This window comes from Tiliqua scincoides, chromosome 1 (assembly GCF_035046505.1).
Source record: "Tiliqua scincoides isolate rTilSci1 chromosome 1, rTilSci1.hap2, whole genome shotgun sequence".
NCBI lineage: Eukaryota > Metazoa > Chordata > Lepidosauria > Squamata > Scincidae > Tiliqua > Tiliqua scincoides.
Genome location: NC_089821.1, coordinates 262,869,282 through 262,895,647, shown reverse-complemented (window position 1 = coordinate 262,895,647; position 26,366 = coordinate 262,869,282). Strand labels below are relative to the sequence as shown.

Below are 26,366 nucleotides of genomic sequence, written 5' to 3'. Positions count from 1 at the left end.
ATTTGTTCCATTGCCTCGGGGTTGCAGCATTGCAGCTGCACTGGTGCTGGAAAGTTGAACAGGATTGGGCCCTAATTCATTTGGTCAAGTACAGTACTTCTTGTGCTGCATTCGGGCACAGGAAATTAGATCATTTCTCGCTGCCTGAAAACTTCCAACCAGTAGCATTGCTAGAGGGGGGCAAAACGGTAAATAGTGCAGGCGCTGCAACGCGCCATCTAAGCGGCCTCACCAACTTGCCATTGGAGCAATTCTGGGCAGAGATGACAATGCGCAAGAGACACCATTTGGTTCAGCGAGCACCTGTGCATTGCCGTCACTAACTAGAATGGCTATGACAGCAAGCAAGGGGGCCACTTACACAGCACGTTGCAGGGCCTGCAGTACTTACTGTTTTGCCCTCCCTCTAGCTATGCTACTGCTCCCAACCACTGCCTTGAGATTAGGCCCTAACTATCTAGGGAAGATGCCCTAGACCAGGATATTCAGAATTCAGGCACAATGAATTCACTCTGTGTTGCCTTCCTTAAGTACAGCCTAGCCTCCCTCTTACTTCTCTTCCTTTGTCCCAGAAGAAACCCTGGTGCAGGCATGTGTTCAGAGCCCTGCCAGAGACCTGGATATATAATATTGTATATAAACCTGCTACCAACACCTGTGTGGAGCTGGACTTGTACAGTAGTTAAGGTTTCCATTTTTGTCTCACAAATTCATTTTGTGCTCCGATGTCATTACAATAAAGATGATACATTTTTTTTAAAAAACCTGATCTCCATGCTTCAGCATCCGCTGAGATACAAAACACACAGCAAGCTCCCATTTTCAATTCTGTCTATAGCAGAGGACTAGAATTTTGTTTAGTTCCAGATATAGCCACATGACTTCATCAAATGTTACTTAAGGCCTTGATGTTCCAAAATGAAGAAATGGCACATAATTCTCAACCCTGCTGGAAAATTATGTATCAGCAGCCTTGTTTCTTAGCAACTCTACTCTGTTTATCTGAAAAGCGATCCCCCAGAAAACATAATGGATGAGTTTTTCCTTGCCCTGTAACTAAATCTATTGAAATTTCTCATCTTCCCTGCACCTCTTCTGCTTTGCCTTTTCACCTGCCTTCGATGCTAGCACCAAGGCCTGCCCACCTGACACTGAGACAGTGTGGCAAGACACTGTCTCCCAACCCCAATTAGGGTCGGCCCATGTATGAAGATGTAATTCATGTCAAGTGGCAGGGGGTGCGGGGGAGAGGCAGATCTGAGGTGCCCGACACTTCCAAGTGTATAGCCACCTCTCTCCAGCCGGCCACAGAGGGTCACATTGATCCACTTCCTTACTTTGCTTTCACGTGGTTCTTTTCCAAAAATAGGAAGTGCAGGACTTCCTGTTTTAACTAACGGGACTGTGGGAGGAAGAAGTACTCCTTCCTTGCGTGGATAAAAGTTTAAAGGGACTGCATGAGGAAGGAGCACTTCCTTACCCCCTCGCCTCTCTCCTTCCTCACATGGTCTCCGTAAATAAAACAGGAAGTCCCATACACCCTGCTTTTGGGGAAAAAACCATGAGGGGAAGGAGCACATTTAGAAGGTTGAGGGTAGTGTACGTGCTCCACAGTGGAAACAGCAGTGGCATCAGGGAATGGATCTTTTCAGGCCATAAGAACATAAGAACATAAGAACATAAGAACATAAGAACAGCCCCACTGGATCAGGCCATAGGCCCATCTAGTCCAGCTTCCTGTATCTCACAGCGGCCCACCAAATGCCCCAGGGAGCACACCAGATAACAAGAGACCTCATCCTGGTGCTCTCCCCTACATCTGGCATTCTGACTTAACCCATTCCTAAAATCAGGAGGTTGCGCATACACATCATGGCTTGTACCCCATAATGGATTTTTCCTCCAGAAACTCGTCCAATCCCCTTTTAAAGGCGTCTAGGCTAGACGCCAGCACCACATCCTGTGGCAAGGTGTTCCACAGACCGACCACGCGCTGAGTAAAGAAATATTTTCTTTTGTCTGTCCTAACCCGCCCAACACTCAATTTTAGTGGATGTCCCCTGGTTCTGGTATTATGTGAGAGTGTAAAGAGCATCTCCCTATCCACTCTGTCCATCCCCTGCATAATTTTGTATGTCTCAATCATGTCCCCCCTCAAGCGTCTCTTTTCTAGGCTGAAGAGGCCCAAACACCGTAGCCTTTCCTCATAAGGAAGGTGCCCCAGCCCCGTAATCATCTTAGTTGCTCTCTTTTGCACCTTTTCCATTTCCACTATGTCTTTTTTGAGATGCGGCGACCAGAACTGGACACAATACTCCAGGTGTGGCCTTACCATAGATTTGTACAACGGCATTATAATATTAGCTGTTTTGTTCTCAATACCCTTCCTAATGATCCCAAGCATAGAATTGGCCTTCTTCACTGCCGCCGCACATTGGGTCGACACTTTCATCGACCTGTCCACCACCACCCCAAGATCTCTCTCCTGATCTGTCACAGACAGCTCAGAACCCATCAGCCTATATCTAAAGTTTTGATTTTTTGCCCCAATGTGCATGACTTTACACTTACTGACATTGAAGCGCATCTGCCATTTTGCTGCCCATTCTGCCAGTCTGGAGAGATCCTTCTGGAGCTCCTCACAATCCTTTCTGGTCTTTACCACTCGGAAAAGTTTGGTGTCGTCTGCAAACTTAGCCACTTCACTGCTCAACCCTGTCTCCAGGTCATTTATGAAGAGGTTGAAAAGCACCAGTCCCAGGACAGATCCTTGGGGCACACCGCTTTTCACCTCTCTCCATTGTGAAAATTGCCCATTGACACCCACTCTCTGCCTCCTGGCCTCCAACCAGTTCTCAATCCACGAGAGGACCTGTCCTCTAATTCCCTGACTGTGGAGTTTTTTCAGTAGCCTTTGGTGAGGGACCGTGTCAAACGCCTTCTGAAAGTCCAGATATATAATGTCCACGGGTTCTCCCGCATCCACATGCCTGTTGAACTTTTCAAAGAATTCTATAAGGTTGGTGAGGCAAGACTTACCCTTACAGAAGCCATGCTGACTCTCCCTCAGCAAGGCCTGTTCGTCTATGTGTTTTGAGATCCTATCTTTGATGAGGCATTCCACCATCTTACCCGGTATGGATGTTAGGCTGACCGGCCTATAGTTTCCCGGGTCCCCCCTCTTTCCCTTTTTAAAAATAGGCGTGACATTTGCTATCCTCCAATCTTCTGGCACCGTGGCCGTTTTGAGGGACAAGTTGCATACCTTAGTCAAGAGATCTGCAACTTCATTCTTCAATTCCTTAATAACCCTTGGGTGTATGCCATCAGGGCCCGGTGACTTATTGATCTTTAATTTATCAATGAGGTCTGAAACATCTTCTCTTTTAACCTCTATCTGACTTAACTCCTCGGTCAGGAGGGGCCGTTCGGGCAGCGGTATCTGCCCGAGGTCTTCTGCCGTGAAGACAGATGCAAAGAACTCATTTAATTTCTCTGCCATCTCTAAGTCTCCTTTTATCTCCCCTTTCCCTCCCTCACCATCCAGAGGGCCAACTGCTTCTCTGGCGGGTTTCCTGCTTCTAACATATTTGAAGAAGCTTTTATTATTCCCCTTAATGTTGCTGGCCATGCGTTCCTCATAGTCTCGCTTGGCCTCCCCTATCACCTTCTTACATTTCTTTTGCCACAGTTTATGTTCCTTTTTATTCTCTTCATTAGGGCAAGACTTCCATTTACGGAAGGAAGCTTCCTTGCCCTTCACAGCCTCTCTAACTTGGCTGGTTAGCCATGCGGGCACCCTCCTGGATTTAGTGGAACCCTTCTTTCTTTGCGGTATACACCTCTGCTGGGCCTCTATTACTGTTGTTTTAAGCAGCCTCCATGCACTCTGGAGAGATTGGACTCTTTTTACCCTCCCTTTCAACCTCCTTCTAACCAGCCTCCTCATTTGAGGGAAGTCCGCCCGCCGGAAGTCAAGGGTTTTTGTTAGAGATTTGCCTGGTATTCTTCCCCCAACGTGCACGTCAAAACGGATCGCAGCATGATCACTGTTCCCCAATGGCTCAGTAACGTTTACATCTCTAACCAGGTCCTGCGTACCACACAAAATTAAATCCAGAGTCACCTGTCCTCTGGTGGGCTCCGTGACTAGCTGATCTAAGCCACAGTCATTTAGCACGTTAAGAAATCCGGTTTCCTTATCGTGACCAGAACACAAATTGACCCAGTCAATATGAGGATAATTGAAGTCCCCCATGATTACAACCCTGTCCTTCCTTGTCACCTCCCTGATCTGTTTCCTCATTTCAAGGTCCCCATCAGATTTCTGGTCTGGAGGACGATAGCACGCCCCCAGTATTACATCGCTGCACAAACCTGGTAATTTAACCCACAGAGATTCTAAGGTGGAGTCGGACCCACCTTCAATCTCTACTTTGCTGGATTCTATCCCTTCCTTAACATAAAGGGCCACCCCACCTCCAACACGCCCCTGCCTGTCCCTCCTGTAGAGTTTATAGCCCGGGATTGCGGTATCCCACTGATTCTCCGCATTCCACCAGGTTTCCGTTATGCCCACTATGTCAATATTTTCCCTTGTCACCAGACATTCCAGTTCTCCCATCTTTGCCCGGAGACTTCGGGCATTCGCATAAAAGCATTTATACACGGAATGCCCCAGGATGGGCTGCTTATTCGCTCCTTTGTCCCCGCATCCTCTCATTGTGCCAAACCGTCTATCACATCCCATCACCCTACCTTTTCCAATTTCTTCTCCTACCCTGCCTTTGTCTTGTTGTTCTCTAACCTCCCCATCCTCATCCCATAGGGATGAGGAGTCCTGAACCGGATGCCCCTTGGCTCCTGTCGGCCTTCCCCCAGGGATCAGTTTAAAAGCTGCTCTGCCACCTTTTTAATGTTATGCGCCAGCAGTCTGGTTCCATTCTGGTTCAAGTGGAGCCCGTCCCTCTTGTACAGGCCCCGCTTGTCCCAAAATGTTCCCCAGTGCCTAACGAATCTAAACCCCTCCTCCCTACACCACCGTCTCATCCACGCATTGAGACCCCTGATCTCCTCCTGCCTAGCTGGCCCTGCGCGTGGAACAGGTAGCACTTCAGAGAACGCTACCTTTGAGGTCCTGGCTTTCAGCTTCCTGCCTAAAAGCCTAAATTTGGCCTCCAGGACCTCCCAGCTACACTTGCCCACGTCGTTGGTGCCGACATGCACCACAGCCGCTACCTCTCCCCCAGCACTGTCTACTAGCCTGTCTAGACGAGAAGTGATGTCCGCAACCTTCGCACCAGGCAGGCAAGTCACCATGCGGTCCTCACATCCGTCGCAAACCCCCCTCTCTATGTTTCTAATAATCGAATCCCCCACTACAAGAAGCCCCCGACCCCCCTCCCGCCGAGGAGTATCCCGAGTGCGCTCGGATACGGGCCCATCCCCTGGAGAAGGGGTCCCCCCTAGGGGATTGTTTCCCTCCTCTCCAGGATGACGTCCTCCAGTCCCGAGACTTCCCACCCGGGCAGCCGATGAGCTGCACGCCTGAGGTTGGGACGAAGCCTGATCGTCCCCGGAAGTCTCCCCACGGTCCTCCTCTGGCTGCCTGCGCTTCTCCAGGTCGGCCACCAAGGCTTCAAGGGAGCGGACGCGTTCCCTGAGAGCCTGGAGCTCCTTGCACCGAGGACACACCCATGACTTATGCCCCAGAGGCATATAATCATACATGTGGCACTCGATGCAGAACACTGGATAGCCCCCACCCTGCTGCTGGCTGACTGCATAGCTTTGTTGTTGTTGTTGTTGTTGTTTTATTTAGGGGTTCTTTTAAAAACCGTACACTGGATAGCAGCCCTTTTCTCTAGGGAAGAGGAAGGGCAGCGTATGGGGCCCTGGCCTCCTCGCCCTGCTGCTGAACTCGCCCAGATGCTAAACTCTTGTGCCTTACCTGGCACTTAGTTCCCAGAGGCACTGGGTTCCCCAGAGGCCACACGCGTCTGCAGAGAGCCTCACGCGATGGCCCGCCTAGCTTTATACTCCTGGCTGGCTCCTCCCCCCTCCTTCCTTCCTGATTGAAAGGGGGCTGGCCTTCCCAGGTGAGTTTACAAAAGCTCAGGAAGACAAATGGCTGCTGATGGGCGTGACCTACTCTGCAGGCTCCTGAATGGACTGCTTGGATTAGCCTAATGGGGCTCTTAATGGGTTGGGAATTGGCCCTTCCTAGGTCCTTTCCCTCCTAGTTCTGTTCTCTTAGGCTGGACTGTTTTTGTAACCTCAAGCTAGTTTTTATTTGGGTTTGTTTAATTATTTATTGCTCTCTAGATCCTGTGTCCCAATTTACTGACCTGTTTAGGTTATGTTCTAACTTAACCTGGGTTAAGTATAGGTTTAATTTAAACAAGTAGAAAAACCTGCTTTCCACTTTATCCTCCTCCCTTCTTTCGATTAAGTGCTACCTTAGGTGCAGCTAACTTTCAACTTTGATTTAAATGCCTGACCCTTGGGCTCTTACTCACGAGTAGGTCTCTGCTCTTACTCACGAGTAGGACTCTGCTCCTGCTCAGAGTAGCCCTATGTACCTCCCTTAGGTGCTAACTTTCAATTTTGATTTAAGGTTGCTTTAAAGGTAAGGTTAAGGTTAGAAGACAGGGAGTTAGAAAGACAAAGCGTTAGAATGAGTACACTTACCTCCTCCTCCTGCTCCTCCTCCTCTCCTTCTCCAAAACTCAGAGGTCTCCTTGCCTTCTCCTCGCCCAGATGCTAAACTCTTGTGCCTTACCTGGCACCCATCCTTGCTGCCCATGATTTGTTAATCAAGCTGTTATTTCCTCCTCCCCAATCCCTAGCAGTGCACACACACTCCTTTATCTTAACCTGGAAGCAACTCTGCTCTAGGCCCATTATTTTTCTCTCCTCCGCTGAACCCATGAAAGAGTAAAGGAATGGGGTGAGGAAGGGTAGAAATCTGCTCTTCCCTAGGCATGTGACTCTTCCCAATTTTTCCAGTCACTCCCCAGTAATTTTGGGTGGTCAGTCCAGGAGTAACTTCTTGCAGAGTGGGGGAAAGGAGATAAAATTAGGAGCCTGCCCTGTTTGAAGAAATGCCTTGTTGTGGCACTGCTCTTGTCCCCCACCAATCCACATTGGAAGAGTGGAAATGGCTTTCTTTGATCTGTGTTCTTCAAATCTCTAAGACCTAATGCTGAATTTGTTTTTTTTATGACACCAAGATCCGGGTTTTAAAAAGAGAAAGGTTCAACATGTTGAGGGTGGGGAAATCTGGTGATGATCACAGAAGATTTCATGCTCTGGAGGAGCAAGTTGGAGTTTTGTAATCGCTCCATTGGTAACCATCTGTTGCTCTCACAGCAAAGAATCATAAGAGAAGGCTCTCAATCAAAACCATCTGTTTTTAGAAGGGGAACCAAAAATAGATATCGGTCAGAGCTGCCGAAGAAAGCCAACCTTCCTGCACCGAAGGGTAGCCATTAGTGCTGCTAAAAAGGGTATCTGGAAAAAGCACATGTATACTCTAGGTTGGCTGCTAGAGAAGGGGAGAGTCCTAGTTACAGACCCATGCTATAATCTCTTTCTGCAGTGGTGCTTGCTAATGAGTGCCTGCAAAATCCTTACTCCAGTTGAATCACTGCTCTTCTCTTTTTATCATTTGTGAAGTTTGACTTTCAAAGTTATCTTTTAAGGTGCTAAGGAGAGGTCAGGCCACAGATTGTTTTCTTCTCCCTTGGAGACAAGCATATAATCCCCTACATTTGAAACAGGATTGGTATTGGAATCTTGAAAGCTATTTCAAAAGGTACAGCTGGAGGCTAGGGAAAGGGGGGGGGGAAATGGTGTGAAGAAAGGAGAAACAGATCCAGGGTTGTGTGTACTCAACCACCCCACCCAAAACACTGTGTCCACATTACATAAATTCTGTAAGAAGTGGAATTCAATGACTGGTGTAAGTTATGCAAATTGAGATATGCTGATTCAGTAATGTTTAAACTATTTTGCATAATTTACTCTGCTTCTAAGGGGCAAGGAGCAGAGTCAGTAGCATCAGCACAAGACACCCATGAGCAGGTGTCAAGGATCCAGCACCTCAGGCGCCCACTGCTAGGACTGCCTTGGTCCCCTGGGTAAATGGGCTTCAGTCAGCAACTGGCAATGTCAGCAGAGTAGGCTCCTTCCCTGGCTTAATGTGATGGGTAGATGTGGGTTTCTTTCATTCTCAGAGCACCAGCAAACTTCACGGGATATTGCTGGGGGTATGCTGGGGGGGGGGAACATGGCAGGCAACAATCACAAGCTAGAATGCTTTTGTCATTGCTGCTGGCTCACAAAGAATGAAAGACATCTGTGCTGCTGCTGCGGTAAAGGGAGGGTGGCCCACTCAGATAAGGAAGAAGCCCACCAGACACTGCCAGTCCATCCATGCAGCAGTGTGAAGCAGGTTGCATCAGTGGTAGATTGCAAGAGGTCCAAGGGGGCAGTGAATTTGGGGTACTGAGTAAGAAACTCACCTCGAGTTTCCTGCCACTGCCGTCCTCCAGTCTGCCACCAATGCAAGCTATGATTAATTGCTTTCCACTCATTTGAGAGAGAAGCAGATTATTCAACTCATTACCATGATCTTCATACAGTGACGAGAAACCTGGGAGTCCCACTTTCCAGGTTTCACAGCATCGCACAACTGGCATGGTAAGGATTTTTGGTGTGTGTGTGTGTGTGTGTGTGTGTGTGTGTGTGTGTAGCACAGAGGCGGCGGACCCAAGACAGCATCGGGCAGTATTCCTGGTCACACTGCCAGAAGTTACGTTGCCTCAAGCCCTCTCAAATCTGGAATAGAAGAGGAAATAATTGCTACTATTTATTATCCTGCCCTCCCTCCAAGAGCAGCATACAAGTTGCCCTTCTTTTAACCCTTATAACAACCCTCTGAGGTAGGGTAGGGTAGCTGATAGTCACCAGCTCAAGATCACCCAGTGATGACTGGCTGGGGATTTACCACTCTAAAGGTGAAACTCAAAACCTGTTGGTATCCATTCATATATGAACCATGCCAATACTGCATCCTCTGTAAATATGCACATAACCACTCATCATTTTGGTTGATCTTGTATTGGCCTTGATTTCCTTACTGATAAACTTTATGCAAGCTATGAGGAGAGCCACACAAGTGAGACATAAATGCTGGCAATGACCGTGGCATAGGAGAATAAGAAAGTTAAATAGCACAAAACAATGCCTCCAATAAAGCTGCCTCCTTTGACATTGTTTAGTTACAGTGTGCTACATCCTGGTTTGACTGGAAGCGATTGTAGCCATTCTGAATAGAGCAGGGCCAATCAGCTCTCCATTCCTTTATTACTGTTTCATGCAGCACTCAGCTTCCAAGGAACAGATTCCAGGCATCAGGGGTATTACTGTACAGTACTCATAGGGCACTCATTCAAACAGTGGCTACTTGTAGTCCTACTTCAGCACCAGAGCTGCAGAGCCAACGGTGTCCCAGGGAAAGCCCACCTCTGACCAAATTCCAGCTACGTCCATGGCAAGCATGAGAAGCCAGTCAGTCAAGTCAGTGCTGACCCTCCCCCAACACAGCCAGCAGTGTAAAATCCAGCTACATTTTAGAGTTTGAGTGAACCGAACCTGGTTTCCAAAGGGGCTCTTTGTCCGACAGTCAAGTTCACCTCCAATACAGGCACAACAAGGTTTTTGTTTCATACTAACTAGTTTTTGTGACATACCAACTAGGTTTCAGACATACCTATGTGAGCCATTTGGAACCCACAGATTGATTTATTGATTACTGACTGATTGATGATGCTCAGAGATGATGCTCCTCACACATATTTTCAAAGTGACTTACACACAAAAAAAGTTAAAACGGAACATCGGGGGGGGGGGGGAGGACATACAAGAATCTACTAAGCAGCCACTGCCAGCAGTTTAATAAAAAACCAGTTTTACCTGAAAGGAAAAAAAAATAAAAAACAGAACAGAACTTGCAGAGAGGGGAATACATTCCACAGTTCCACAGGAAAAAAAGCCCTGCTCCTACATGTCACAAGGCCCAATCCTATCCAACTTTCCACTGCTGGTGCAGCCATGCCAAACAGGGTGGTGGAGGGTGCATCACAGAGGCCTCTTCAAGGTAAGGGAACAAACTTGGGGCTGCACTGCAGCTGCATCTGTGCTGGAAAATTGGAGTGGATAGTCCCACAATCAGCAGTGGACCTAGTGCTGGGCAATCGGGGCAAATGATCCAGGCACTGAGCCCGCAAGGCTCTAGGATTGTGCGGGAGGCTCCCGAAGCAATCAGAAACTGTAATTTCGGTTTTCTGGAAATAGAGTTTAAGACCACAGGGAAGCCTAAGAAGGTTTCCTCTGTCGATCCTAACATTGTGCATGGCTCTGTTGCACTAGAAAGGTAGGGGGTGGCTTCGCACGTGAAGGGGCGCCATCTCAAAGGGAGCCAGCATTGCAGACCTTTGCAGGGAGTGGGAGGGGGAAGTCTGACAATGCCTACAATCTATTTCTATTACATTGACTGTTTTGTATTTTTTTTCCTGTTCATTAGATATTATTGTTGTATTACTCTTTTGTGAGCTGCCTTAGGCTGAGTTTGAAAGGTGGCATAAAAGTAAATTAAAGTAAAAGTAAAAAATTTTCAAAATAAAATCAATCATACATCCAAAACAGGAAGAGCTTGGAGCAGGGCTTTACTGGCTAATCTTACATCTGACAGCATGGGGAGGGAACACTACTCAAGTTTGCAACACAACCTTTCTGCTTTCCTACGGGCTGCTGGACTTGCTGTAACCAAGGTATAGTTTCTCAAGAGCATCTTAGCCTAAGCTTCCTATCTTTCAAATGGGAATTATAGTGACCTACAACACAGGATTGCCCAGACAGTGAACACAGTGCTTTGCAAACGAGACAGAGACAGACTAGCATACTCCCTTATATATAGATGCCGGACAGTATCACAATATGAAGTCTGAAGTCACAGGCTGTCCAACACCAGCATATCATGTAAGAAACTGCCCCGAATATTGCTCTGTTTTGGCAAGAGAGAGGGAGAACAAGGGTTCCACCTCTGAGAGGAATTAACTACGGAATGCCATTTTCCCACCCACTTCCTAGAAATAGGAACTGGTCACCACAGCTACAGGGTTAAATCAGCTGCCTCTGGTTGCAAGTGCATTGACTATTTTCTGCCCAATGGGGTTGTGCAGATGAGGGCGTAAACACACTTCATCCATAGATAGAATTTGCCTGCAAGAATTTGGTCCCAAGATCCTTAACAGCAAACTATTCTTCAATTTTTTTTCACAGTTCTTAGTTAAAAAAAGTCTCTCCTTTCTACAAAAGTCTCTTCTACTATAAGCATTCCTAAAAAGGCATTCAAGACAAACAACTAAAATAATAATGTTATTACAATATAATCTCATACTTCGAGGTACTAGAAGGCTGCTTCGCATTATCAGTGCCCCTAAAGAAGAGCATCCATTTGAAACACCTTGAGCTGAATAAAAGAGAAACATTTTTAGTACACTGGAGAGTGGGCTTTCTTTTCCTGTTGTTCCTACTGTGGTATCTTCCCTCTTTTTTTGTTTGGATCACCCATCCCAACAGCCCATGAATCACTGGCCTCACTCTAAATTGGCTTTGTTTGCCGTCACTGACATCATCAGATTGCCATACGTGGGTTGGCTACAAAACGTCACTGTAGAATCACATTCAATAGGTGGTCTCTGACTGGTGGGGCTCACTCTAGGAAGAAGTAGTTCTAACCAGAAAAAAAAAATGGCAGTGACATAGAAACAGCTGCAGATGGGAAAAATCAATGGCAGTGGACAGTTTAAAAAAATAAAGTGAAAATCTGAATTTAAGGAGTTAGGAGAAAAAAATATTTCTACCCCTCCAATGCATTACTTTGAACTGGGAAGCTGGAAAGGACAAACATTCTGCATAGCCCTTATACTGTCCAAGAAACTTTATATACTACAGTCAAGGGTAGACACAGACTTGACATTATTCTCTTGCATTTTACCAATAAGAGGCATATTTTGGCTCAAAGGCTGAAACAGAATTTATTTTATCAGCATTGTAAATCAGTACAAAACCCTGCCCAACACCCACATGTGGGTATGTGTTACCAGCCTATCTGCCTACACATACCCACATGTCACAGGGCAGCTTGAACAAAAAGCCAGGGACACAATTTCCCCGAAAGGAACTGATACTTCCCCAAACTTTGTCACTAACTATAAATACAGACTTGATTGCAATCCCCAAGCATGGGTGAGTAGCAAAACAATCTCAGGTTTTGGTGTGAAAAGGGACTGGGATGTTGGTAACAGATGCTCGGAATGCCTAGAATATGGTACGCAGAGGTGCCCTGACCCAGCCTGGCCTCAAGCCAACAAAACCTTATGACAAATCAGTGGTTGGGAACTATGGAGCTGCAATCTAAAACTGTACAGGAAACCAGCCTTGGTTTTCAAGACTGGCTTTCAACTTGTCTTGTGACCTTAAAGATCAAATCATTTGACCTCGGTGGTTTTAATTTCCCCTCTGTTGCAGATGATGACCAAAACTTGCAATGTCCTTCCTTTATCTCCAGAATTGCTTAACTTGGTAAGTTCTTACTGTCCAATTATCTGTTATTGTAGTATACTTGCTCATGCCACCCAGCTACCTTAGGACATACTGCAGTTTTTAAGAGTGAGTGTACACCTATCATTCCCTCTTCCTCCCTTTTAAATGAAAACAATACTTGATTCCCTGCTATTGTATACTTGTAATGTATAATTCAAGGAGTGAGTGCAGCCTAGTGGTTAAAGTCAGGGTCCAGCGTTTTGGAAAACCCTGCTACAACTCTCTGAGAGGCCTTTGTAACTGAAGCTGCCATATACTGAGCCAGGCCATTGGTCCATGTGGCTTACTATTGTCTACTCTGACAGGGGTTGTCAGAGTAGGGGTTGTCAGAAAAAGATGAGATTTTTCCTAAACCTACCTGGAGATACTAGGCATTGAACTTGAGATCACTTGAACAAACAAGGTCCCAGCTTTTAGGGAACAAGCCACAACCTCTTATCCTCCACACACAGGCATTCCTGTTGTGGATTGTACCAAGTGCAGCAGTGTTTACCTGGAGCTCAAAGTTTCCGAAGTTCAGGGGTGATGTAACCATACAATCACATGGCCCCTGACCTTCTGGGTTCTCACACTGATTTAAATGCAGAAAGCCCACGTCCATTTGGCAATCTTCGGACTGTTTCAGGTTCAACCACTATGTGCTCTCTCTTGCAAGTGGCAAAAACATGATTGACAGCAAGAGTGCTGCCTGAAGATCACCAGACAGAGACTCTGGCAGTGTGGTTCCGCCCCCGCCCCAAACCTTGCACCCAAGGCAAGTGACACCACTACTTCCAACGCACCCTCAAATCAGTAACATGAGAACCATAAACCTGGCCTGCTGTTCCAGACTGTTGTAGGAAATCATAAGATTTAAAGGCTTGGACCACCCAGGAAAAAAGCTCTGTGCTATAATACAGTAAGTACCATCACATTATTATTTTTATCCTTCTCATTGCTCTCAGATGACAAGCTCAGCTCTGGTTGGTGTGCAGCCCTCTCTCACTACTATGTTTTCATAAAGCCCTCTCTTCCCTGCCTTGTTGCCTTTCTTTTGTAGTTTCTCCTTTCCTCTGAAGAGGATATCCTATGGACCACCTCTGGTGAATCTCCCATCCAGGCACTGTCCAGATCTATACTAACTTCAGCAGGGCTGAATCGTGTACCCTCAGATGAGGCCCTGGAAGCAGCAGTAACTGAACAACACTGTTTGTACACCTTTCTTCCCACGGTCTTCCAGTCATACTAAAACAAAGCAAGCCTCAATCAGTACAACTGCCTCCCTTTTATCTTACGTTTGGGGAGTCTCAAAATATCTAATGGGGTTTTTGCCTTGTTTGAGGCCAACTCTTTGGGTGGCATAGTTCTGAGCAGCCCCAATGGGACTGCTGCAGCTTGACACAGGGTAGGGGGCAGCAATTCCCCTTGCCCTGGGCTGTGCCGATTTCAGCCCCAACCCTGCCTTGGATATGGGGCAGGCCTACCAGCCTGCCTGCTCCAGGGCAGATTAAGATTGGGCTGCCCAAGTGTTTTCTTCTCCAGCCACACATTTCTGCTTTGAAACTTCATTACACTTCATTTAAAGATCTTGCTCATTTCATCCCAAGCTGTGGAGAGTGAACTGCAACAATTTAAAACAAATATATACGAGTAAAAACAGAAAAATGGAATTTAAATATATCCTACATAAATATAAAAGGTATATTACAGCACAATCCTATGAATATCTCTCGGAAATTTCTCCATGTGCCTTCTACAGCTAAGGTCTCAGCTAAGATCTCAGCTAAGGTCTTTTGAAAAAGTTTCAGAGGTACCACCAGCGTACTCCTGCTGATGAAGTCACTGCTCCTGGGCTCCAACTATGCTCGATTACACCCCTAGGTAGAGAGAGATGGTAGTGGAGGCAGCAACAGCAGACCCTGAAGTCACTTCCAGTTTTACATCCCATACCAGGACCATTCAGAATGTTCTACAGCAGTGGTTCTCACACATTTAGTACCGGGACCCACTTTTTAGAATGAGAATCTGTCAGGACCCACTGGAAGTGACACCATCAAGCAGGAAAATTTTTTACAATCCCAGGCTGCAATCCTACCCACACTTACCCAGGAGTAAGTCCCATTTACTATCATTGTTAAAAGAATATACATAGTAGCTTGTTAAAAGTTTAAGTCTGTCACATTTCCCCAAATGCAGTCACATACCATGGTAGCATCAAGTCTAATAGATTAAAAATAAAATATTGAAATGAGTGGCGACCTATCTGAAATTGGCTCACAACCCACCTAGTGGGTCCCGACACACAGTTTGAGAAACACTGTTCTACAGTGCAAGACTTCAAGCCACTGATGCTCATGGCTCAAGCAATGAGTTCAGTAACACCATATGCTGATCTGGAGTTCCTAATTAAGGACTGCAGACTCTGGCAAGTGTACTGAATGCCCTGCTGGCTTTTGTTTTCCTTAATGCTTCAGCTGATGAAACCATGAAAGTTCATAGCAGGGATGGCTCCAGAGAAAAGTTTGACAACATGACAGTGACATGACAATTAAGACTTGAATGGCAAATTAAAACAATTCCATCTGTTTCTGTATTGTTTGTGAGCCTCTATGTTTTTTAAGCCAAATACCCAGTTCCCTGAACCCTAACCCCTCTTTTTAAAAATTCAAACATTAATATCCAGACCATATCTGTTGACAATTCAAATCCATTGTGAACATATGAAGCTGTCTTCTACCAGTGTCATCCATTGAGGTCAGGATTATCTATACCAGTGGTTCCCAATCTCAGGTACATATACTCCCAGGGGTTCTTGCCAGGACTTTTAGGGGTACTTAAAAAAGAATTGAATAATGGCGGGGGGAAAGGCAGGTCTGTATTATAATGTCTTGTAGGGCTGGCAAGGCAGGAAAGAAGGCAGCTAGCTGGCAGTAAAATCCCCAGCAACTGCTAGTTTCTGGTGACCCATTTGTGTATTATCAGATATAGAGCAGTAGTTGAAAATATATAAATTTGAAATAACAGGAATTATATTACTAACATTCAGTTAATGTGAAGGTTACAATTCATGGAAATGGGCTGCCAAGGGGATGCAAGTGAAAAAAAAAACACCACTGATCTATACAGACTGGCAGTGGCTCCCTGGACTTCCAAAGAAGAGCCTTTCCTAACCCTACTGAGAAATATCAGGCACTGAAAGTAGAACCTTTTGCATGCAAAGGTGATGTTCTGAACCCCTTTCCAACTTTGTGTTACAGTCATCTAGAATACTTACAGCGCAGTCCTGTCTTGCACTGGAACAGGCAGGCAAGGAGGCCTGTGCTGTATCCAGTGCAAGACTGGGGCCAGAAGTGGCTCAGCGGAGGCAAGGGGAGACTTTTCCCTTACCCCTGGGTAAACCACCACAGCCCCAATGGGTCTCCTCGGACCTGCGCCACCTCAAGAAGTGACACAAGTCCAAGGAGAACAGAGCAGCTTGCAGTCACTCTGCACTGCTCAGGGAATGGGATTGGGATGCGGCATAACTGTTGGGAAGCCCCACTTCCCACTCCCTGCCCATCTGCCCCTTGGAATGCCCTCCACCCACCCGCACCCCACCCTCCTGCCTCCTCCCTGCCCTCCCCAGACCCCTGTGTCAGCTGAGCTTGGTCAAAGCAACCTTCCTCCCCGCATTGGCGTGGAGGCTGGATGCAGCCTCCGTGGGGTGGTGCACGTCCCTGCACTGGCCCGGCCAACTCATGAGGAGGCGCAAACACAAACTAATCACACTTTTTTGGATATCTTCTCTATTCCCGCCCCCCAAATCCTATGCAAATAAATTGGGTGGCTTTTGTTTGGATGGCTTTTGATCACTTAGTGATGTGGATCTTTCTATGATTAACAATTATCAGGGGAATGGGTCACTGACAGCATCATGGGATCCCAATATCTTTTCATTGACCATTTCAAAATCCAGCACCTCTGATATGGATATTTGCATTTAAAGCATTCTGGCACAATACTAAGTGAAAGGAGTTGTTAGTAGAATCTGTCTTTTATGACATCCTGTGCCTATGTCGCAACTTGCCTCTCAAGGTGTGGCATGCCTCTGGGTGGGGGGGGAGGGAGCAAGGTCTGCATAGAGAGCTACAGCAGAGAGACAAGGCAACAGAAAAATCATGCAGCTTTAGTCATACTGGGGCCTTACTAGCAAGAATAAAATGCCAACTCTAGCAGCACTGGGGACTCAGTCTCATAAGAACATGATGCCACCTGGGGCCCAAGGCTTGCCACACCTATTGAGGGACAGAAGAAGCAGTAGCATAGCTAGAGGGGGCAAAATGATAAGTACTGCAGGCACTGCAACACGCCATGTAAGTGGCACCTTCCACTTGATGTCGGAGCCATCCTGGGCAGCGATGGCAATGCACAGGCACTAAGCGTCTCTTACACATTGCCGTCACTGTCCGGAATGGCTCTGATGGTAAGTGGGAGGGGCCACTTACATGGTGAGTTGCGGCGCCTGCACTACTTATCATTTTGCTCCCGCCAGCTACACTACTGAGAAGAAGCAAAAGACTGAGGAGGAGAAGGAGCAACCAGAGAAGATTAGTTTGGGGAGGCTGGCATCTGTGAAGACACAGGTCAGGAGGAGAAGGAACTGGGTGTCCAACAACCCACCACTCTCATTCTGAGGCCTCAAGAGGGTGTGTGAACAGAGGTAGCCCCAAGGTGGTGAAGAATCTGGCCAACAATCTGGCCAGCAAAGGAAGAAAAAAAGAGAGCAAGGAGGATTTCTGGATGAACCCAGCTCCCAACACCATGTAGGTGGATTAAACTCAGTTCAGTCAGTGGCTCATGCAGAACCAAGACAAACTGATGCAGAAGCAACAGGAAGCCCAGACTGATGTGGTGCAAGAAACTGTGCCAGGTTACCCCAGCCAGTCATCTTGTCCCTGTTGTGGCTGACACAGAGGAGGGCACAACTTAAGGTACATGTTTGGTAACTGAATACAGTACATCTCCCCCCACCCCGATGGACAAAGTGACAACCCTGGTCATCTTCCAGATCCCAAAGAAAAAGCAACAACTGGAGAAACTCTTAGGAATGGCTGGGTTCTAGAAATGCTTCACTCCACATTTCAAGACCTGAAGCAGCCCTCTCACTGCGGTCAAGACCTAACCCATTCCAATGGACCTTGACTAATGATCAAACCTTCTGGGACTTAAGACACACCACTATCTTATTCTGTGCTGTGCAACCCTGATTTTAAGGTTTTCATTGCAGTCAGATACCTCTGATACTGGACTAGCAGCAGTTCTGTCCCAGGACTGGGACAAATAGGAACACCCTACTCTCTTCCTTAGTAGGAAGTGGCAACCATCAAAGAAGAATTCAAACTTGGAAAAAGAAGTCTTGGTCATCAGATGGACACCATTACTGTCCTCCAATATTATGTCTCCAATAATCCTTTCATTTTTGTCATAGACCATGTAACACTACAGAGAGGTGTGAAAGACCATAATGTCCGAATCCCAAGATGGTACTGACTTCGGGCACAATCCTAACCCACTTTCCAACACTGACATAAGGGTAATGCAGCTCCAAAGTAAGGGAACAAATATACCCTTACTGTGAGGAGGCCTCCATGAGTGCCACCCAACTGCAGGATGCAGCACACGTCCCATTGGCACTGCTATGCCATTGCTAGAAAGCTGGTTAGGATTTGGGCCTTCATTGCCATTTAGATCTAAAACTCAATTTCAGAGATCAACCACCCAGGCCAGTGCTGATTATTTGTTCCAGGTGCATGATGACAGCAACCAGCCCTTCAGCAGCTTGCCAGGGAAAGGGATGTCATGACACCTCTTGTGGTGCCACATAACTCCAGATGGCCTGGGTGAGGGCAAAGTCTGCACTGCCAGCTGGAGGCAGAGAGATGGAGCTATAGGGCAATCTTGTAGTCATAGCTGTGCCACAACTGTCCTGGTCAAGATGTAACACTGACTCTAGGGGTATTGAGGGTCAGGTTTCGCAAGTATGCAAGATTGTCCATGATGCATGCGTGGGTTGCCACATCTTCTTAGGTAGCAGAAGGCTGGGGAGAAGGAGCAACCACAGAGCAAACAGTTTGGGGATGCTGATGTCTGTGAAGCAGCCACTTGGAGGGAGGAGGAAGCAGGAGTCAGACAATCTCCTCCCCTCCCATTCTGAGGCCTCAGGTGGGTGTGTGGGCAGAGGTAGCATCACAGTCTAAAGCTAGGGTTCCCAACCCGTGGTCCGTGGACCCCCCCAGGTGGTCCATGATGTCTCTGGTGAAAAAAGGAAAAAAAATGCCCTTCCAGGAAGAAAAAAAGCCTCTGTAGCGCCAGCAGCCAATCAGAGCAGCTCAGAGCAGATCAGAGCCAATCAGAGCATAGCCTTTCTCGGTCTCCTGCCTCCCCCCTCCACCTCCCTTCCCTCCTTGTCTGTGAGTGCCCAGACAAGCAAAAAAGTGAAGCGCAAGTGCCTTGTAAGGTGCGCGCGTTTGTGCAGCCTCCTGGCTCAGCTGCATGCAGAGGAGAGGTGCCATGCTGCCTGCTACCTCCAGCCTGCTGCCTCCATTCCTTGACCCTTTGCCTTCAGGTGAGCTTCTCAGGAGTCAGATCAGGACTCCAGTCAGCCTGGGAAGTCCCTTTTGCTGGTGGGCAGGCGGGGCCGGGGGAGAAGGAGGGGGGCCTGAGGAGGGGGAGGAATGGGAGTAATGAGGAGGAGGAGGAGCAGGCTCCCAAAGGCATTGCAAAGGCAAATTTTGTGTTGGGAGAGTTAGGACAGGCAAAAGAAAATATTTCTTTACTCAGCATGTGGTTGGTCTGTGGAACTCCTTGTCACAGGATGTGGTGACGGCATCTGGCCTAGATGCCTTTAAGAGGGGACTGGACAAGTTTCTGGAGGAAAAATCCATTACGGGTTACAAGCCATGATGTGGATGTGCAACCTCCTGATTTTAGAAATAGGCTATGTCAGATGCAAGGGAGGTCTCTTGTTACGTGGAGACCAGGATGCAGGTCTCTTGTTACGTGGTGTGCTCCCTGGGACATTTGGTGGGCCGCTGTAATACCAGAACCAGGGGACATCCACTAAAATTGAGTGTTGGGCGGGTTAGGACAGACAAAAGAAAATATTTCTTTACTCAGCGCGTGGTCGGTCTGTGGAACTCCTTGCCACAGGATGTGGTGCTGGCGTCTAGCCTAGACGCCTTTAAAAGGGGATTGGACGAGTTTCTGGAGGAAAAATCCATTATGGGGTACAAGCCATGATGTGTATGCGCAACCTCCTGATTTTAGGAATGGGTTAAGTCAGAATGCCAGATGTAGGGGAGAGCACCAGGATGAGGTCTCTTGTTATCTGGTGTGCTCCCTGGGGCATTTGGTGGGCCGCTGTGAGATACAGGAAGCTGGACTAGATGGGCCTATGGCCTGATCCAGTGGGGCTGTTCTTATGTTCTTATGAGATGCAGGAAGCTGGACTAGATGGGACTATGGCCTGATCCAGTGGAGCTGTTCTTATGTTCTTATGCTGGCTGGCTGGCGGGATTTCCCTGAGAGTGGGTTTCTCTGGATGTGATTTCCCTGGGAGTCCGGACTCCAGGTGGCCAGAGAACACAGAGGAAGGGAGTTGGATGCAGTGTGGTAGCAGGAGAGGAGAGAAACAGTATGCTCAACCCCCAGCCCTGGTATCCCCTCCTCAGTTGCCAGGATTGGGCCCCCTGGATGTGGTCTTCTAATGCCTAGGGGGTGGAGCAGAGGATCCAGGCAACCAGGTTTTTGCACCCCTTTTGGAGAGGGAAACAGGCAGCACCTCTGCTGTCTTACTGCAAGCTGCCCACCTGGGGAGAAGCAATCCCAGAAGTTGCAGAACAGGCACCACCGTAGCCAAGTACAGCAAGTGTAACCTCTGACTCTTCCTCCTCAGAGAGCAGCAGCAGCAGCTTTGTCCATGGGGAGCCGTCCCCCACCCCACAATTGGCCAGTTCCCCTATCTCCTCAGATTGCAATCCTATGCATACTTACCTTGGAGTAAGCCCAATTGACTATAATGGGACTTCTGAGTAGACATGCCTAGAATGGGGCTGTTAGTCACACTGTGGTGGACTTCTCCAGAAATTTCTCCAATCCCCTTTTAAAGGCATCTAGTCTAGACACCCTCACCACATCCTGGAGCAAGGAGTTCCACAGAATAATGGCAGAGTGGGCAGTTGTTGTTTTGTGGCTGCAGCCTACCTATAGGCTTGCTCACACTCTCTTAGCCCCAACCAAAGTAGTCCACAGCTAGAGTATGACTGCAATTAGAACAGGAAGTGGCTTTTTCCCCCCTGAAAGACCTTGCAGTGCACACCAAAAGGACTTTTCTTCCTGAGACCTGCAGCAGCCATTCTGAGATGTCTCTCTAAGCTGGTGCTTCCTTCGTACGTCTCTTCTCCTTCAGGATCGACCTGCCGAAATCATGTTGATCACTTTTCTAAGGACTTTGGACTAACAAGTGGGGGCAGCAAGGCCAGGGTGTGCATGCTTTTTGTTGGCTCATTTAACTATCTTGCATGACTTGTCTATAATCCCCTTGTGCTTACCCTCTCCCTTTTGGAGGTGTTTTTCCACACTTAAAAGAGGCAAGGGCTGTGTGTAATATGGTCTAGTGTGAGGGAAAAGAGACTGGATTGAATTGGGTGGGTGGGTGTGAAAACCTCTGAATTGGGGGGGAATTATTTTGTGTTTCATGTATTCCATGTAAACTCAAGACTTTCACAGCTAGTGAAGCAAATGCAAGCACAACCATCACATTAATTATTAAATAATCTTCTTATGTATTACAAATTTAATTGTATTTTTTGTTTGCGGGGGTGGAGGGTTGCATGTGGTCCCCTCTGTCTCCAAATTTTGCCTTAGTGGTACCTGAGCTAAACGTTGGGAACCACTCATCTAAAGAATGCAAGCTGAAAACAGCAGTGGGAGCATGTTTTTCTTGCTGCTTGTTATTTCTGATCTGGAAGGCAGAGCTGCATTTGGGGGACTTCCTTGCCCCCCCCCCCAGCAGATGCGCTGGCAAGCAGAGGCAAGGCAACCCTGTCTGCTGTGCTCCAAAACTATTCAGTCATTCCCTGCAAATTTTTCGACTCGAAGGAGTGATTTCAGGATAGAAAATGATGTGTCCCTGGGCTGTAATAAACACAATCAGGCAAAATGCCTTCCCATAACATTAGATGATGCCATTATTCACCAATCAGAGCGAGGGGCTCAGATTGCTCATTGGCCAATGAGAAAGCAAGGCAGAACTCAAAAGAGGACCCAGCCATTTGGAACTAAAAATAAAGTATCTCAGGGCTGACTGTTTTCACTGTGGGGCAGGAGCCTGAGCATGACATTCACCAAGAGACTTGTCATTTATTTACTCCTTGGTTGGTTTTAAGGTTGGGGTGTGTGTGAGAGAGACAGGCAGAAGGATGGGAAGCAGACTCATTCGCAAAGATCTGTGGCCAGGCAGTCAAGAAGGTGATTATTGCAAGCTGCTGTAGCGAGACACCTCGACATAAACAGAGGTCTTTGAATAATTCAGCATGTGCAAGTGAGCATGAACCCAGTGAGCTCTGGGAAAACACCCTCTGCTGATCATTTCTTATTTTCCTTCTCAGCAGCCAGTCCTGCTTTCCAAAGCTGCCGGATTAGGAAAGGACTTACCTGTCCTGCAGTGTCATATAACCCAAGGAGATACTGCTTGCCACCAACTGTCACACTTACTGCAAAGAGACAGAGAGAGAAAATGAAGGAGAGTGGCAAAGAAAAATGGACACACATACACAAGTGCTCTCTCTCTTTCTCTCTCTCCCCCCCCCCCCCCAAGAAGCAGACAAAGTGGTTTGGTTTCAATTACTCAGTCAGACTCAACAATCATCATATAAAACCCAATACAGATGTCTACAAAGGGAAGGCAGACCAGGCTGGCTTCACAGACTGTGATCCTATGCAATGATTTAGTCATTGCAATTCAGTGGAGTCAGCGCAGGAAGATTGCTTAGACTTACAGCCCAATCCTATGCCTGTCTACTCAGAATTAAGTCCCATTGTGTTCAATGAGACTTACTCCCAGGAAAGTGTGGACAGGACAGCCTGAGAGCCCAATCCTATGCGTGTCTGCTCAGAAGTAAGTCCCATTGTGTTCAATGAGATTTACTCCCAGGAAAGTGTGGATAGCATTGCAGCCTTAGGATGCTGCATGCAACAATAAAAAAAGAACCAAAAGCAAAACAAAAAAGGGGGAAAGTGTCACCTCTGTGTGTGTGTGTGTGTGTGTGTGTTTAGGGCAGGCCTCTGTGGGGGGCCCCCTTCTTCTTTCCCCTCCCTCCACAACTGGTCTTCCAAATGTTATGGAGGGGGTGAGAAAGTGCTCTTAAAGACTCCTCGGGAGGAGGGTCCCAAAGAGTGGCAAGAAAGGGCTAAAAATCCCCTCCCCCTCTTTCCAGGGGCACGGAAAGGGAAAGGGGAGAGGGTGAAGGGCTGGGGTGATGGCAAAGTTTGTGCTGAAGTTCCTGTCTAGGGAGGGGGAGGGTGGCAGAGCACTTACAGTCCAATCCTTATCATATCTACTCGTAATCAGTGGGACTTACTCCCAGGTAAGTGTGTATAGGATTGCAGCCTTACAGCCCAATCCTTTGCCTGTCTACTCAGAAGTAAGTCCCATCAGAGTCAGTGGGGCTTACTCTCAGGAAAGTGTGGCTAGGATTGCAGCCTTAGAGCCCAATCCTATGACTACCTCCTCGGAAGTAAGTCCCATCAGAGTCAATGGGGCTTACACCCGGGAAAGTGCGGACAGGGTGGCAGCCTTACTCAGCACATCGCGGCAGGGCGCGCGGGCTTACCTGCGTAGTGGTCGAAGACGGTGGGCACGTACTCCTCCGGGAAGGCGTCGTTGGCGTAGCTCATGAGCAGGCAGGTCTTGCCCACCGCCCCGTCGCCCACCACCACGCACTTCAGCATGACCGCCGCCCCCGCCCCCGTCCCGTGGGCCATGCTGCTCCCAGCCCCAGCCCGATCGTCATGTTGGGAAGGAGCGCGCCCGGGAGCAGGTCCAAGGAGGCGCTGCGGGGCTGCCGGTCCTCAGCCCGGAGTCGGAGCGTCGGAGGCGGGCAGGGCTGGCTGCTCTCAGCAGGCGCCGCGGCTGCTCGCGGGGGGTGGCCGCAGGTCTCCTCTCCCCTCCTCCCCCCGGGGTGCCAAATTTGGCTCGCAGCAGGGCTTTCCCTTCCTCTCGCCCCAGCGGGGCTGGATGACACCGCGCCTCATCAGCCCGCCCGGCCCGGGGGAAAGAGGAACTTTCAGCGGCACCGAGACTCGCCCGCCTCCCCCTGGATGCCAAAGCCTTGTGCCGTGCAAGCCCTCCCTCTGCCAGGAGCAGGAGGAAGGCCCCAGCAGGCTCCTCCGACGGGCAGCCGCTGGGATGCCACTCTACTTTCCTGCCTCCTCCTCCTTCTCCGTCAGCCTGCCCGGGCACCACTCACTTCTCCCCCAGCACAGGACACCCTGCCAGCTCTGCAACCTCAGACAAGCTTGCGAGGAGAAAGGAGGAGCCCTGCCAGCCACATAGCTACAGAGGACTTTAGGGCTCCTCTCCAAAGAGCCTCCAGCACCGAGAAACGCAGCTCTGGAGAAGGCTGGGATGATGTCATCAGCCCAGAAATCCCCCCCCCCCAAAAAAACTTAATATTTTCCTCTTTTTAAGCGAAGAAGTTGAAAAGATCATTCTGATTTTGGAAAGATCATTGAATGGATTTTGGTTTTTTGGGTAGGCTGCCGTGGCCTGAACATCAAAACACACACACATTTGGATACACTTGAATACATAAAGCTGAAAGGGAGAAGGTTGTAAACTGCAGGATGGGGGAAATTCACATTTCAGGCTGCTCACAAATGTGTATACGATTGCGATCCCAGGCATCAGAGATTGGCAAAAGAACTGGTGCAGGGTGACCACTTGTCGTAACTGCAGAAGAGGACCAGGCACCCCAAAATGTAGGACGTGCATGAAAAATGGATAAAAGCAAAAACACTCATATGTTGATTTCAGGTGGTTAATTTAAACACTGTATTACTTATTGTTAAATTTAAAAACTATATTACATATAAAGTATGACATAGAATTTATTAATTACAAGAAGTTTATGCACTACTTACTCACCAGGTAAGGAAGTCATTGAAGTTCTTTTCCAGGACATGAAGCTGAAAAAGAGGACATGTCCTAGAAAAAGAGGATATCTGGTCACCCTGGACTGGTGGTGTTACCTCTTTTCAGCGTATCCATCATATTTTTATTTTAATTTACTTATTTGAGGAAATTTATATCCCACCTTTCCCATGCCAAAGCAAATGCTCAAGGCAGCTTACAAAGCTCCATGATAAAGTGCAAAGTATCATAACTGGTAAGAAGAAGAAAAAAAGACATCAAAGCATTAACATTACAATTAATATTTTATTTGTAATCCCTATTTGTATTCCACCACTCCTTCAAGGAGCTCCAAGAAGCATACTTGGGGATTGTTGCATTTTATCTGAACAACTCTGAGGGGCTTGGCTGAGAGGATTAAACGGAGGAGTGGTGGCTGGCTCAAGGCATGTTGAAGGATATAAACCCAGGTCTCCATGAGTTTAAACCCAGATCACCATGTTGTCCACTTCACCACACAGCGGCTTGATTCCTTTTTTTTAAATTGACAATATTTCTAGATCTTCTTTCAACAAAACTGTTGACAAAAATTAAAAATGCAAGTTTAAGTAAATCTAGTTAAAAGAGAACAAAATAATAAAGGAAAACTTCATCAGGGCAACAGTAAAACATTTCCAACTACATCTGTTTCTGCCCCTGAAAAGGCCAGGGAAGAACACATATGGATTTCTTGCAGGAAAACATTCTAACTCTAGGGCCACCAAGAAAAAGGCTGTTCCTGGCAGATGAAAAGCTGAACTCCCTAGAGCAGTATTTCTCAAACCCACTAGGTGGGTTGCAAGTCAATTTCAGGTGGGTCCCCATTCATTTCAACATTTTATTTCATATATTCTATACAACATTCTAATCTAATAGACTTGATGCTACCAAGGTATGTGACAGCATATGGGGAAATGTTACAGACCTATACTTTGAACAAGCAACTATGTATGTTCTTTTAACAATGACAGTTAATGGGATTTACTCCTGGGTAAGTGTGGGTAGGATTGCAGCCTAGGATTGTTACAAATTTTCCTGCTTGATGATGTCACTTCCGGTCATGACATCACTTCCGGTGGGTCCTGACAGATTCTCATTCTAAAAAGTGGGTCCTGGTGCTAAATGTGTGAGAACCATTGCCCTAGAGGACTTACTGGCAAAGCTTAAAACCTGGAGCGGGTTATTCAAGAGAAGATGGTCCCTGAGATTTCTCATCAGGATATCTTGTGGTAGAAATAAGTAGTGTATGTGCTAGAGCTGGGGATTGAGGAGCAAAAATTCTGGGAATACTTTTTGAATCTAAACTGGGTTCTGACCTCTTCTCATTCAGAACTTGGTCCACCATTTCTTTCCACTCTGATGAGCCTAAAAACTTCTGCAGGCCAAAATATATTCTTATATAATTCTCAAAAGGGAACAAGGGCAGAAACAAGAGAACAGTCATTATAGGCTCCCCACTTTTCTGAGAAATCCAGAGAAAGCACCATGGGAGGGTAGCTTCTTTCCT

The 26,366-nt window shown here is 47.5% G+C and overlaps 1 protein-coding gene across 1 annotated transcript in view; it reads right to left on the bottom strand.

Annotated features, from left to right (window-relative positions):
* The window catches only part of RHOQ (ras homolog family member Q), a 56,384-nt gene extending 32,183 nt beyond the window's left edge, over positions 1-24,201 (bottom strand). The window contains exons 1-2 of the mRNA XM_066624717.1: positions 23,523-24,201; positions 22,345-22,403 (exon numbers count right to left, since the gene is read on the bottom strand). Coding sequence (XP_066480814.1) covers positions 22,345-22,403; positions 23,523-23,673 — 210 coding nt within the window. The 5' untranslated portion in view covers positions 23,674-24,201. The remainder of the gene's footprint in view (positions 1-22,344; positions 22,404-23,522) is intronic.
* Positions 24,202-26,366: the final 2,165 nt, after the last annotated feature.